This window comes from Carcharodon carcharias, chromosome 22, assembly GCF_017639515.1.
Source record: "Carcharodon carcharias isolate sCarCar2 chromosome 22, sCarCar2.pri, whole genome shotgun sequence".
Lineage (NCBI taxonomy): Eukaryota > Metazoa > Chordata > Chondrichthyes > Lamniformes > Lamnidae > Carcharodon > Carcharodon carcharias.
The window spans coordinates 40,808,186-40,824,673 of NC_054488.1; the positions used below are offsets into that span (position 1 = coordinate 40,808,186).

Here is a 16,488-nt window from a genome sequence, read left to right on the forward strand (position 1 = left end):
CAAAATTTGGTGGGGTGGTAAATAGTGAGAGGATAGCCTTAGATTACAGGAGGATATAGACAGGCTGGTCAGATGGGCTGATCAGTGGCAAATGGAATTTAATCTGGATAAGTGAGAGGTGATGCACTTGGGCAGGACAAACAAGGCACAGGAATACACAATGAATGGTAGGACCCTGGGAAGTACTGAGGATCAGAGGGACCTTGGTGTGCATGTCCACCATTCCCTTAAGGTAGCAGGACATGTAGATAAGGTGGTTAAGAAGGCATGTGGGATGCTTGCCTTTATTAACTGAGACATAGAATATAAGAGCAGGGAGGTTATGCTGGAACTGTATAAAATGCTGGTTAAGCTATAGCTGGAGTATTGCGTGCAGTTCTGGAATCAACATTATAGGAAGGATGCGGTTACACTAGAGAGAGAGCAGAGGAGATTTACCAGGATGTTGCCTGGGCTGGAGAGTTTTAGTTATGAGGAGAGATTGGATAGACTGGGGTTATTTTCCCTGGAGCAGAGGAGATTGAGGGAGGACATGATCGAAGTGTATAAAATTATGAGGGGCATAGATAGGGTAGACAGGAAGGACCTTTTCCCCTTTGTGGAGGGATCAATAACCAGGGGGCATAGATATAAGGTCAGGGGCAGGAGGTTTAGAGGGGATTTGAGGAACAATTTTTTCACTCAGAGGGTGGTGGGAATCTGGAATTCACTGCCTGAAAGGGTAGTAGAGGCAGAAACCCTCATAACATTTAAAAAGTATTTGGATGTGCACTTGCGATGCCATGGCATACAAGGCTATGGGTCTAGTGCTGGAAAACGGGATTGGAAAAGTTAGGTACTCGTTTTGACCAGCGCAGACTCAATGGGCCGAAGGGCCTTTTTCTGTGCTGTAGACCCCTGACTCTATGACTCAAACAGTGAACTTGTTTTTTTTTGCCTTTTATAATTGGTTCTCAATTTATCCAAAAATTAACCTCATCTACTGTATAACTTGTGACTTTGCATGTGCATCTATGTGTGTGTGTGTGTGTGTGTGTGTGTGTGTGTGTGTGTGTGTGTGTGTTGCAAAGGTCGAGATGTGAGTTTACCTTTTTCAATATCTTTATATCTTTACCTGGGTGGGTTTCTAGCACAATATAAATTAATCCATTTGTGTTTAAATTCAAGTAAGCCCATCGGGCTGAATTCTTTGCAATTGACGTTAAATTGTTAAGTACAGACACTGAATTAACAGCTTCACTCTTATAAATTAAAAAACCGTTATGATCAATTGAGGTGTGGGAAACAAAGGTTGCATCCAGACAGGTATCCTCACCGATCATAACAACAACCAAAGTGAATAACCTCACATTATACTCCCATTTGCTAGCTTGTTGCCCACTCACTCAACCTGTCTATATCTCTTTGCAGCCTGCACAGCTTGCATTTCTACCTAGCTTTGTATCATCAGCATATTTAGATATATTAGTCTCTAACTTTTTATCAAAGTCATTAATTATAGATTGGAAGCAGTTGAGGCTCCAGCACTGATTCTTGTGGCACTCCACTAGTCACAGCCTGCCATTGAAAATGCCTCATTTATCCTTACTCTCTGCTTCCTGTCTGTTAAACCTATCCTCTTCTATGCTAAAAACACAAGAATGCCAAATTTCAAATGACCACAACAATTTATAGTACAGGAAAAAAGGGCAAGATGAAAAGCTTCAGCAATGTACCACATCTACAAGTGCTTCTTTATCTACCCTACTAGTTACATCCACAAAACACGAATACATTTGTCAAACAGCATTTTCCTTCTGTAAAACCATACTGATTTTTTCTGATCATACTACGCTTTTGTAAATGCATTGGTAAGACTTCCTTAATAACAGATTCCAGCCCTTTCCTGATGACTCATGTCAGGCTAACTGGCCTGTAGTTCCCAGTTTTCTCTCTCCCTCCTTTCTTGAATAGCAGTGTTACATTTGAACATAAGAATTAGGAGCAGAGGAAGACCATCTGGCCCCTCAAGTCAGCTCCACCATTTGATAAGATCATGGCTAATCTGTGGCCTCAATTCCACTTTCCCGTCTGCCCCCACCAACCCCCTGTAACCCTCAAATCCCTTGTTGATCAAAAATCTTTTGAAATCGGCCTTGAATATATTCAATGACCCACCTTCTACTGCTCTTTGGGGAAGAGAATTCCACGGGCTAATGACCCTTAGAGAAAAAAAAAATTCTCCTCCTCTCAGTCTTAAGTCTTACCCTTAATTTTTAAACTGTGCCCCCTAATTCTATACTCCCCCATAAGGGGAAATATCCTCTCAGCATCCACCCTATTAAGTCTTCTCAGAGGAAATTTGCTAACTTTCAATCTGCTGGAACCGTTTTAGAATTCAGGAAATTTTAGAAAATCGTAGCCACTTTCTCTGCAGTTATATCTGCTAGAAGCCTGGAGCATCAGAATATTATCCTTTACAGCTTTTTTAATTCAACATTACTTAATACCAATTTATGAAAAACAAGAGTACTGTGTACTCTTGTACTTTTTTTTTGACAAATGACATCCTAGATGAACTGTGGAAGCCCTATAATGTGATGTTTTCAGTTTCAAAAAGCACTTAATGCATTCCATATGAAGGGATTAAAAGAAGGCATTCACAATAAAAAGTTGGGAATGGATAAAACTAATTTGTTAATGTGTAAAAAGCAGCAGGTACTTGAGAGCAATTCATGTTGGGGTGGGAGCAACAGCTGAGGGGGGAGGTTCAGGAATTGTTGAAGGGGGCTCTGAATTACTTCCAATTCATATCAATGATTTTAATTCATAAGCTTAATGTAAAGTGCTCCAATTCAAAAATGTACAAGGGTTGGGCGGTGGTGGTGAGAAATGGTAGCTGAATCTAAGGAGGTAACTTGAAAACTACAAAAGGTGTTAGACAAACCATACAATGAGGCAGACTTATGGCAAATTAAATGATATGTCAAAGTCTGCAAAAATATTGCACAGATGAATAAATTAGTGACTTAATTATTCTATAAATGTGGTTGAAATAATTACTGCTGAAATTCAAAGAGATTGAGGGGTTTTAGGAAGCACACCACTCATCATATTTAATCACCAACAGCTCTTATTTATATTGCATTTTTAATATCCAGAGACATTACACAGAGTGTTATCAAACAAAATTGGATATTGAGCCACATAAGATGATATTAGGTTGATCTGATTACCTCATGAAAGCTTAGACAAAGATGTAGGTTTTAATTAGTGTCTTAAAGGAGAGAGAGATGCAGAGGGATCTAGGGAGGGAATTCCAGAGTTTAGGGCCTGGGCAGCTCTTGGCACAGTCACCAATGGTGAAGCTATTAAATTCAGGTAGGCTTGAGGCCAGAATTACAGAATACAAACATCTGAGGGTGGTATGGCTGGTGGAGATTACAGATATTGGGAAGGGAAAGGTCATGTGGACTGAATCGTGTTCTGGCTGTATAATTCGGCCAAGTACAAATGTGAAAGATAGTCAGACTACATATTGAGGAAACATGAATTAAAATTATCCAATGACAGAAATTTTCAATTCTTTAGGAATACAATTACTCAGTTAAAATGTAGGTTTCTAAACTTCATAATAGTCCCATCAGGAAAACTAGAACTAGTTTTATATGCTAACTCCCTAGCCTTCAATTTCTCAATAGTTGATTATGAAGAATAGGTGGGGCCTATTTGAAAATCCAGATCCTAGAAACAGAATACTGCACTAAACAACTTCCAAACACAATATTTGATTGTTATATTGTAAAATAAATACTCTCAAAAGCAACATGATGTTCATAATTTTGGAGTTCCCAAAAAAAAACAAATTAGGAGTTATTATTACAGTTAAGCAACTTGCAGCAATATTTTTACAGCAAAGTATCCCCAAAGGATGAAACCATAAAAGTTTGAAATTAGAAAATGTCTGCCATCTTTAGCTTAATTCAGGTGGCCACCAAGCCTTGGGCACTGGTGTTAATTTATGCATTGATTGGCATCAGTCGTGCAAGACCAAACTTCATGTAAGATCCGTTTCACAGTTTCAAAAAAAATGTTGTCTGGTCCTCCTTCTGCCAGTTACTTAAATAGTACATATGCAACGACAACAAAAAAATAAAAGCACATTCTTGCCATCCCAGTTGGATTCAGTCATATCTAGACACAATGACATGTTAATAGTAAAGGGTTTTAGCAAAAGGGAGCCTGAAACAGTTATAATTACATTCATTACTCACATACAACCACAAAATAATCAGTATGTACTTGACACCATGTAATTACAGTAACACATGCACTTATATTGTACAGAGTGGTGTCATCAGCATGTAATTCCAATCAAACCAAATCTACCACAAGCTCTACTCCAATCGACAAACTTTACATTTGCTTTAAAATTGTACAATAAAGCAGAGGATTTTAATTTAAGATGTCCTTTCAGCAAATAAACTTGCACAGATTGAAAGACGATTTTCATTTGCCACAATTCAGGTTTATGCACATTAATTTCAGTAGAGATTTTAAATTAAATGTTCATACCAGTAGAAGGTTCAAATTAAAACAAAAAAGATACATTTCCAAAAATAATAGACATAGGCACCACAGGAGGCCATTCAGCCCATTGCGACTGTGCCTGTGATTTGAAAGCACTCCCCACCCCACCAGATTTCTGCTTTACAAATATATATTCAATGTTCTTTTGAAAATTATTAAATCTGCTTTCACTGCCCTTTCAGGCAATGCATTCCAGATCATTATAACTCCCTACATAAAAAGAAACATCCTGGATATTTCTTCCAATTATCTAAAATTGGCGTCTTCTGGTTAGCAACCTTCCTGCCAGTGGACACGATTTCTTCATACCTATCAGAACCCCTCAATTCTCAACACTTATTAGATAGACATAGCTTTTGTTCATTTCTATCTCCTCTACAGCAGGGAATTTTCTTTTGAAAGATGGGAAAGTTAATTATTTAAACATATTGGGCAGAATTTTCTACCTGCTGGGCGAGCGGGCTCGATCCAATCTCCAGCGGGCAGGGAGCCTATCCCCGCCGGAGAAGCGGGCCCTGCTGCCATGTTACATAGGTGGGCCCATTAGGACCCGCCCAGCATGATGTCCGGCGGGAGGCGCTATGCACTTCCTGTGCGGGAGGGGAGGGGGGATTCCCCAAAAGTGAGAGTGTGCTCTTTCGCGCATGCGCACAAAAGAGCACACATCTCCCTGAGGCTAAGTGCTGCCTAAGGGAGATCACTGACACTTTTAAAAATATTAAAAATAGAAACAAAAAAGTTCCTTAACATGTCCCCCTCATGTGACAATGTCACATGAGATGGGACATGTTCATAATTTACATAATAACTTAATTAAACATTTTTAAATCCTACATGAAACCTCATCCCACCGGTTTCATGTTTTTTCTAATGCCCGCTGGGGCTCCTGGCCAATCCGCCAACATTAAGGTAGGACGGGCAGGTTCTTTAATTGTATAATTGATCCCATCAATGGCCTCAATTGACCATTGACGGGTCGGCGAGCCCATAGCTGATTTTGCTGCGGGCCCGCCTTCCTGAAAAATTAAATGGGCCGGGATGACGTCGGCGGTTCCCCAAGTCATTTTACGTGTCGGCGAGTTAGCCCCGCCCCCTGCTCACAGACAGCAAAATTCTGCCCAATGTAATTATTCATATTACATATAGTGGTTACCATTCTCAGACTACATTAATTATTTTGCACATTTACATGAACAAACCCTTGTTCCTTCTGAATCTAAATGTAACTTTAAATGATGAATATCTAATAATGTAACCTTGCCCAGTATTGAACAGAACGCCTTAGTCGTTATAATTTAATTACTGGAAGTAACATGAACCCTCTAGTGTCTTCCCAGTCTCCAAATAATGGAAGGATAACCACTTTTTAATCCTATGTAGCTTAGACCAAAATCTATGAATCAAATTCATTATAAGAAAATAATAACAGTATCAAAGGATTAATCACCAGAAAATACTACTTGGTCACATCATTAAAGATTACAACACATCAGTTCATAAAATAAAGAGTCCTAAACCAATTATCTTGATATCACTGAATCCAGGCTACTATCTGCAGCACAAAATCTATGTAAATTTGAGTCTATCCCAAAGAACTTAGTGCAGTCACCTCTATACTCTATTATTCAGTACATTAGGACATGCTGCGTTGTATAGTAGAACAGGATAAAATGCTAATCTGGCTAAAACTCAATTGCATTTCTTGGCATGGACATGGAACTGCCAATTAAACCATCAATTCCCCCCTCCAACCCTAAAATACCAACCTGGAACATCCAATCTCATGAGATCAAGGTTACCTTAGGTTAGGCTTTCTAGGCATGAAAAATTGTCACTCAATAAACTGGTTAGGTGGGTCAACAATTAGTTGTCTCTAAACAGGTTTCTGAAACAATGACAATTTTCTAGGAGTGTCAATGACCCTAACATTGCCAGATGAAGATAGCTGCATATTCTCTCGATTTACCTTTCAGAGCCACCTGCCTGTAAAATTTGAACCAGGCAGCTTTAACCAAATATGTGACAAATATCCAAAATATTTAAAACATTTTCTAAAAATGTGTTTAAGACTAGGAATTTCCCATCAGATGCAGCATTGTAAATGGAATCCAGAATGAATTATAAAGGGAAAGTGAATAAACATATTTTTTAAAGAGATGGACAAAGGAATAGGACTAAGTGGATAGTTATTTGATAGCAGAATCCGGTAGGCCAAAGGGCCTCAGTGCTGTAAAAGGCTATGTTTAGTAAAAAAACACAGTATCAGAAATAGAAATAGGAATAGGCCATATAGCCCTTTAATCCTGCTCCACCATTCAATGTGATCATGAATGATTGACCCCCAAGTCTACTTTTCCTGCCTGATCCCATAGCCCTTGATTCCAAGAATTTATCTAACTCAATGACAGCCCCCTGGGATGAAGAATTCCTAAGATTCCCAATCCTTTGAGTGAAGAAATTCTTTATATCAGTCTTAGTTGACTGATCCCTTATCCTGAGACGATACACCTGAATTCTAGACTCACCAGCCAGGGGAAATAGCCTCTCACCATTAGCCTGTCGACTTTTCTAAGAAACGTATTCCTTTGAATGAGATAATTTCTCATTTTTCTAAACTCCAGAGAATATGGGCTCAGTCTACTCAGCCCCTCGTCACAGGACAACCCACTCATCCCTGGAATCAACTTAGTGAACCTTCACTGAACTCCCAGGCAAGTATATGCTCCTTCCTTAGATAAAAATGTATCAAGACTTCCTTGCTCTTCTACTCTTGCAATGTGTTTAGCTTAAGTTAAGTAGAAAACCAAAAGTTTTTTAAAAACTATTTCTTTTGAGGGTTTGGTAAAAGCCAGATATTAAAATCTTAAGACAAATGTAAGTTATTACAATATTAGTCAAAAACTTACTGAAGTTCATATAAAAATCCTGCCTAAATCAGATTAGTCAAATGAACTTGTCTCAGGTAATTATTGAAGAAAATATAAAATTCCAATTAGCAGCCCCCACCACCATGACCTCTGAAATATTGGTAGGAAAACATCCAATAATCAAAGGAGGAAGAAAATATGTGCACACTGTTGTAAGCTACTTATTTGTTTCAATATCTAATCCAAAAGAATGCAGAAATTAGTTAACAGTGTATCTAAAGGTTAAATTACATCAAATTTGACATGACGAAAGTTGGGAGAAGGATGGGTGGAGAGGTAATTAAGGGAGTTGAAGAAGTGTCTCTATCGTGTGGGGCAACAAGAGAATTCTGATCAGGACTGCAGAAAAAGAATTACATGCAAATATGAATTCAAAATGAGGCTTTATGTACAGTTTGCGTTGGAGGTAACCAAGTGGTTCATTTGATTGCTTCTCTACTTCCCATTTCATTTTATGTGGCGAATGAACAAAAACTAACATCAGTGCATGGGCACAGTATTTTTGCATTTCTTTTTAACACTGACTCTTGGTTTCACGAATTCTCTTAACACCTGCAGTTTAATTATGGACTTGATTTCAGCAGAATTTTAAAGTGAGAAGTACTGAAATAATTTCAGGTACTCAATCGATTCGTGGTTTTAGTTACTATGGAAACAAGGAAATTTTGATGTGTTGAAAATCATCATCTTCAGCACAATTACTAAGCTATTAATGGCTATATTTGTGTAGGGTTTTAGGATATCACAGCACCATCTTCACTTTGCCCAATCATCTGTACCAGTTATTTCTACATAATTCATGGTGTGTTTTTACTCAGTATAAAAATGCAATAGATTACAGAAACGTGGCTTAGGATTTATTTTAGCTAAGCAATCCAGTCCTAGGATTTTTCTCTCTCACTAAAAAACACACTTCTTTTTAAACCTATTTTATAATTGTACTTATGCATAAACTTATTCAAAACTAGATTGTACAGTTGTGAATTTTAGGGAGATCTGTTATATCTCAAATCATACAAAAATCTCTTAAATAGCTGCAGATATATTTGCTGACCATTTTGAATTTTCATCAGGAAACAGATGAGGTGGAATTTAAGTACATCACCAGATGATATCCTTGGAGTTTGACTCATGTGGGAGACTGGGAATTCTTCAGCAAATACATAATTGCAAAACAGCTGGAAGCTTAACAGATGAACATTTAAGGGAAAATATGAAAATAGATATGTCGGCATCTGGTATAGCTTAGGAAACCATTACTGATTTAACAATGTTTGTTCAAATATGAAGCACAAATCTTGATTTGTTGTATCTCAGCTTGATCTTCAAAGAACAAAAACTTTCATTGGACTGTACTGCAGCCAATGGGGTCACGTATAGATTTTGTTTCGGTTCAGAAAAATGTTCTGGAGTCTAAGTTTAATGGTGTGGAAGTGATTTCTGCTAGGGGGTGGGAGGGTGGGTGGGATGTGTGGAGAACAGCTGGCCACACTTACACGGTTCAGCTCATTAAGTATGCATCCATGAGGAGCTCATCAACTCTTGCGACAGGAGGCAGGCAGAAAGTCACTGTTCCCGCCATTATCAAAGGGAGTCAAAAGGTCTGGGCACCATATTTAAAGGACACCCAGACATTCTGTATTACCCCTTACACATTTGCCCAGCCACTGCTCCACCCCTCCTCAGTCATCGTCCAAGCAACTTGCACTACAATCAATTGGTCTCAAACATAGGCTGGCATTTATAGACACTCCCTAAAGAGAACAATGCAGCAGCAACTCACCATTAATCATGGAAGAAGTCTACCTCATCAGGTACGCACCACTTACGTGCAGTCATAAAGTGGACATTCTAATTTCTTGCCGGTGTGGAACTTAATTAGGAGAAGGGCTTAATTCCGACGAGCTGGCCTTTTAATGAACATGTGTGACATGCTAATGCATGCAAAGGGGCTTCCCAACATGTTCATTAGGAAGCTTGACCTGCCTTTAAACCGCCTTTAAAGTCCCGAGAACTTGATTCCTAAAATTCATCCAGTTGTTGGGAAACTGATTTTTGACCTCAAGTCAAATTCAGATCTCCCTGCTGGCAGGGCTGGAAGATTCCCCCACCCCCATAATGTTACAGACACTGGTGTCACCTTGTATTACTTTTTACCCGAGGAGATGAATTGAAATCCTCTGTAATCAAGTGAAATCTGAATTGACTTTCTGCTACTACTTAATTTTAACTTTTTAAATAAACTTGATTCATTGCTTACGGTAAAAGTCACGCGATCTTGCTATTTTCTGCTATTTCAAAGTTAGAATGCAAGAGTTCAAATCAAATTCATTAAGGAAATTTCACTAACAAGGGCTATTCAACTTCTGTGAAGCATACTATTAGATATTGTACATTAAAGTTACACTTCAGTTCTAGGGAGTAAAAACCTTGATACAAATACATAATAAAGGCTTAAAAATGTAACAGCTCCTAACGAAATGCTTCTACCACCTATTAGAATACAATCCAGAAGCCACAAAGCATTTTAATCATTTGTGTTTGCATTTAAGGTCACTTGGTCCACCTAACTGCCTGAATAACACATCTTGTCTCATTTCTCATTTTTACTCCAATTTACAGTCACCTAAAAAGGATAAAATTTTCTGCCAATATGTGGCACTTTCAGAGTGGATGTCCAATTAGAGGTTTGAATTAGATCAAAGTCTACACATAACATCTTGTATTTACATGGTGCATTTAGCTGTCACAAGTGCTTCACAGAAAATTTACCTGCTTGTTTTTTTCCACTTTCAAACACTGGATCTCATGGGTCAGGACTTTCGATCGAGTTCTGCTCTCTCTCAAGGCTGCTTGACATTCTGAGTTGTGATCTACTGCCTGCTCTGTTAGTACACAAACACACGACTAAGCACCAAATTCATACAAAACACAAAGTGCAGTTCAACATTTCAAGAGAACAGGGCTTCAGCTAGATATGCACAAATAAAAAACAAGGGAACTTAACATAATAGTACAAATGCAACTCTTTGTAAAACATAGGCCAAAAATTTTCAACTTCAATGAGGTATAAATCAGACTATAATGGATCACTGGCCTATGCCAGATTTTCCTTCTACGTAGTTACAAGGACGGAGTGTGCATGCACAGAAGTACGTATTCCCTATCATCTGGTGTATAAATTGACAATCAGGAGGGGAGTAAAATGGGCAGCTAAACTTCTGCAGCAAATTTTACACTCCCTCTGAAGCTGAAAGTTTGCACATCAAGTCCATGTACGTTTCAAATGATGAATGAAAAATCGCTCTCTCATCCCATAATTAATTTACAGGACTGCCTCAGATGTCAAGAATGCAATTTGAGGTTATTTTAAACAATACAGTGTGAATTGTATAAATTAAGTGCACACAAATGGAGGCACTTATTGGATAATTACCTGAGCACATATAAAGAGACATGTATTGACACTGGTGGGGGCTTGTAGAGTTAGTGGTTATACATTTGTAATATTTCACTTTGTGAATAAATCTAAAACTGAGTTGGGTGACTTCTTGTCTACCCTTCACCAGCTGGCTGCCAGAAGTTTAACACAGTACAAATGGGAAGAGGCATCAAAAGCTTGAACAGGAGTTTCCTAGGTGGTTCAGATGTGCCAGTAGCAAAGATAAATGGCGTTAGCAGCTCATTGTGCACATGCAAAATTGTGAAAATTCAGTAGCTTCAAAACTGCATTTGCAATTTGTAATATGCACATATACAAACTTTATCGATATACAATTGCGCCACTATTCCACAAATAACTCAGTATAAAACAGAATCACAGAAACGTTACAGCACAGGAGGCCATTTGACCCATCAAGTCTGCAGCAGTCCTCTGAATGAGCAAGTCACTCCCGCCTTCTCCATGTAACCCTGCACATTCTTCCTTTTCAGATAACAGTCTAATTCCCCTTTGAATGCCTCATTTGAACCTGCATCCACCACACTCTCAGGCAGTGCATTCCAGACCTTAATCACTCACTGCATGAAAAAGCTTATCCTCATGTCGCTTTTGCTTCTTTTACCAATTACTTTAAATCTGTGCGCTCTTGCTCTCAACCCTTTTGAGTGGAAACAGTTTCTCCCTACCTACTCTTTGGAGACCCCTCATGATTTTCAATACCTCTATCAAATCTCCCCACAGCCTTCTTTTCTCCAAGGAAAACAGTTCTAACTTCCCTAATCTATCTTCATAATTGAAATTCCTCATGCTTGTAATCATTCTCGTGAATCTTTTCTGCACTCCCTCCAATGCTTTCATGCCCTTCCTAAAGTGTGCGCGCAGAACTGGATGCAATGCTCCAGCTGAGGCTGAACTAGTATCTTATAGAAATTCAACATAACTCATTGCTCTTGTATTCTATGCCACTATTAATAAAGCCTAGGATACTGTACACTTCATTAGCCACTCTCTCAACTTGTCCTTTCAGCATTAATGATTTATGCACATATATACCCAGGTCCCTCGGCTCCTTCACCCCCTTTAGAAATGTGTCCTTAATTTTATATTGTCTCTCCATTTTCTTCCTAACAAAATGAATTACTTCACATTTCTCCACATTGAACTTCATCTGCCACCTGCCCAATCCATCAACTTGTCTATGCTCTTTTGAAGTTCTACACTATCCTTCTCACTTCACAATGCTTCCAAGTTTTGTATCATTCAAATTTTTTAAATTGTGTCCTGTACACCAAGGTCTTGGTCATTAATATATATTAAGAAAAGCAAGGATCCCAACACTAACCCCTGGGGAACTCCACTACAGAAGTTCCTCCAGCCTGAAAAACATCCATTAACCACTACTCTGTTTCCTATCACTTAGCCAATTCTGCATCCATGTTGCTACTGCCCCTTTTATTCCATGAACTATAACTTTCCTCACAAGTCTGTTGTGTAGCAATGTATCAATTGCCTTTTGGAAGTCCATGTGCACCACATCAATTACTCTCATCAGCCCTCTCTGTTACCCTCTTCAAAAAACCTCAAGCAAATTGGTTAAACACTATGTCCCCTTAAGAAATCCATCATGACTTTCTTTAAGTAACCTACATCTGTCCATGTGACTATTAATTTTGCCTGAATTATTGTTTCTAGGGTCAGGATTTTTAGGATAGCATGGTCCCCAACCCCCTCCCGTCCCTCTGGAGAGTTGACGGTGAACGCATCCCCAATGATACTGGCTGCCTGCAGTCATTCCATGCCCTAATTAATTGACTGGAGCTGATCGCTTGGGCAGGTGTCCCGCCTCAGAGAGCTGCTGGTGAGAAGCTGAGTGGACTAGCAATCCCCAGAGTCCAAATCCCAGGATTCCAGGGCCAAGTTAACTGTGGAAGTCTCAGGGCAGGGAAAGGTGGTGACACCCGGGGGGTGGAGCTGTTAGTGGAGAGACCAGGTGGTAGGGAGAGCATCCACAAGGGTCAGGTCTATTGGGGAGTGGGGAAAGGCGCACAATGTTGAAAGGAGGCTGTTGATGGAGACAACCCCTCCCTTCACACCCAAGTAGGGGCACATCCCAGGCTTCCCCCATGCCCTTGAGCTCCTCCTGCCACAGATGTCATAGTTGTTAGCCCACTCATTTTTGAATCAGAAGGTTGTAGGTTCAAGCTCCACTGTAGGACACCATATAATCCAGGTTAATACTCCAGTGTAGTACTGGAAGGTGATGTTCTGATGAAAGGTCATCAACCTGAAATGTTAACTCTGCTTCTCTCCACAGATGCTGCCTGACCTGCTGAGCATTTCCAGCATTTTTTGTTTTTATTTCAATTTCTAGCACACGCAGTATTTTGCTTGTGTGTTGATGTATTGTCAGTAATGCTTTCCTTAGTCCTCCTTGCCAGTCAGTTGACATGGATAATAAAAGATTCACAGATACTAACTGAAAAGGAGCAGGGCATTCTCCTGGTGTCCTGGCCAACATTACGTTCTCATTACCTCTCAAAAGAGATTAACCTGGTAGTTATCTCAGTCTATTTACAAAATGACTAACATGCTTGTGTACACAGTCATTGCGCTTAAGTTGCAAAGAAATTAATTCTTGGATTTGGGTATCATTTATTGTCCATTCATAGTTTCCATCAAGTAGTTGGTGGTGTGCCACCCTTGTACACAGTGAATTACTTGTTTAAAGAAGTTGAGAGATATTTCCGAAAAATGCAATAAAATGCTGTACAAACGTTAATTGTGTTTTTCACAATCCAAAACATCAGGTGAATGCACGGCCTTGGTAAAATATTCGGATGATACAATCTTTATAGTGGTGCACACCTATCATTTGGTTTGGATATAACTGAAAAAGCTCCAAATTAATGGAAGAGTTTCAACAATAGTCCAGACTAATGCCCATTATTAGGCATTCTGAACCATACATGTAAGAATCACTCACCAAATTCCCCCCAAAAGGAGCGAAGTCCTTTGTAGATTTTGTTCAAAATAAATGAAGTACTCATGTTTAAAAATGTAATTTTAAACTGAAACAGCTCAATTACAAGGAAATTTAATATTGTCATACAAATTGTTTTAGAAGAATTTGTGGTCCTTAAAATAATTTTTTATTTCTAAATATGCATTTTGTGTCAGCACTAAATACGTGGACACTTTTTGCGGCTTGGTGAAAATTCAGTCCAATATTTGAGTGTTACATTATCTGTCACAAATAACTAGTCATATTTATTTTGAATAAAAAAGCAAAATACTGCAGGTACAGTAAATCTGAAGTAAAATGCTGGAAATACTTCAGCAGGTCAGACTCAAAGGCTCCATTCAATTAACATGGAGACACAGAAAATAAGAGTAGGCCATTTGGCCCTTCAAGCCTGCTCCGCCATTCATTATGATCATGGCTGATCATCCAACTTAACAGCCTGCTCCCGCTTTCTCCCTATATCTTTTGATCCCTTTCGCCACAAGAGCTGTATCTAACTTCTTCTTGAAAACATACAATGTTTTGGCCTCAACTACTTTCCGTGGTAGCAAATTCCACAGGCTTACCACTCTCTGGGTGAAGAAATTTCTCCTCATCTCAATCCTAAGTCCCGTATTCTCAGACTGTGAACCCTGGTTCTGGACTCCCCCACCATCGGGAACATCCTTCCTGAATCTACCCTATCTAGTCCTGTTAGAATTTTATAGCTTTCTATGAGATCCCCCCCTCATTCTTCTGAACTCCAGCGAATACAATCCTAACCGACTCAATCTCTCCTCATATATCAGTCCCGCTATCCCAGGAATCAGTCTGGTAAACCTTTGCTGCACTCCCTCTATAGCAAGAACATCCTTCCTCAGATAAGGCAGAACATCCTTCATCAGATAAGGCAAGCATGCCTTCCTGAACTTCCTGTTGCTTGTCATTTCAATTTTCCACCTTGCTCTGACTCTGACCTCCCTGTCCCCGGTCTGCTATAGTGTTCCAATGAAGTTCAAATCAAGCTTGAGGAACAGTACCTCATCTTTTGGTTTGGGACTCTACAGCCTCTGGACTCAACATTGAGTTTAATAATTTTAGATTTTTTTTTTGCTGTTCGGTTTTGTCCCCTTTCTTACTTTATTCCTTCACGTTACATTCACACTTCATCTGGATACATCTTTTGTATCTTTTCTATACCTATTACCACTCCCTTTGCTTTTGTACCATGAAGCCTTTTGTCATTTAATCTCTCCTGCCCTCTACCCTTTCACAGACCTTCCTTTTGATTCTTCCTCCCACTGTCCCCTTCCACTTGCTCAAAATCTATTATTTTTCCTCAATTTTGATGAAGGGTCATTGAGCTGAAACTCTGTTTCTTTCCACAGACACTGCCTGATCTGAATATTTCCAGCATTTTCTATTTTTACATTCATGTTTAAGCCAGTTGAAGATCTGAAGAGGACTATAGTTTTAAGTTTAATTTAAATCTCCATAAATCTTTTCACTTGTACAGTTTTTCTGAAAAAAGAGGCTCTTATAAAGTTAGAGATATCTCAATGTCAAAATTAGTTTTCAGTTGAAATACAGAGTGTGATCTAACATAATAAAGATCATATCAAAGAAACCTAGAGACAAGAAGTCACGACCTGTTTGGAGGAAATTCAAAAATTATTACAATAGTAAAATACTTCTTGATCCAACTGGACAAGAACAATTCCATGATAATACAAGAAAGAATCAGGCAAAATGTAGAAAATTCAGAGGAAGGAGTGAAAAGGGAAATAAGAGAGACAAAGAAAGAGTTTTCAAATAGACTAGCAACTAACATAAAAGGAAATCCAAAAGTCTTCTAAAGACATGTAGATAGTAAAAAGGTAGCAGGATGGGGGTGGTGGTGGATTAAGAACATAAAAGGAGAGCCTTGCATGGAAGCAGAGGGCATGGCTGAAGTACTATTTGAGTATTTTGCATCCGTCTTTACCAAGGAAGAAGAGACTAACGAAGTCACAATAAGAGGAGGTAGTTGAAATACTGGATGTGCTAAAAATTGATAAACTGAAGGACTTAAAGTAGCTAAGTCCATGTCCAGATAGATGCACATAGGTTGCCAAGGGAAGTGCTGGAAATCGCAGAGGCACTGCCCATAATCTTCCTATGCTTAGATATAAGGGGATGGTACCAAACACTGGAGAATTGCAAATGTTTATATCCTTTTTTGAAGAAGGGTGTAAGATAAACCCTGCAATTATAGGCCAGGTAGTTTAACCCCAGTGCTGGGCAAGCTTTTAGAAATAACACAGACAAAAATGTGGATAAGTTAAGGAAAGTCAGCACAGATTTGTTAAAAGTAATCAGTGATTAACTACTGCCTTCAAGTCCCCCTCCCCCCACATACACGTCACATAGCATCTTTACATTGTTGCTGTCTCAAATCCTTGGAACTCCGCCTAACAGCACAATGGAAGTACCTACACTACTTGGGCCGCAGTGGTTCAAGATGGCTGCTCATCACTACCTTCAAAAGGGCAAGTAGGGATAGACAATAA

General features: G+C 39.1%; 1 protein-coding gene across 4 annotated transcripts in view; it reads right to left on the reverse strand.

Moving 5' to 3' along the window:
• Positions 1 to 16,488, reverse strand: part of lrrc45 (leucine rich repeat containing 45) — a 74,816-nt gene that overhangs the window by 47,796 nt on the left and 10,532 nt on the right. For all 4 annotated transcript variants that reach the window (XM_041217171.1, XM_041217170.1, XM_041217172.1 and 1 more), the window contains one exon: positions 10,269 to 10,381. In XM_041217171.1, coding sequence (XP_041073105.1) covers positions 10,269 to 10,381 — 113 coding nt within the window. The remainder of the gene's footprint in view (positions 1 to 10,268; positions 10,382 to 16,488) is intronic.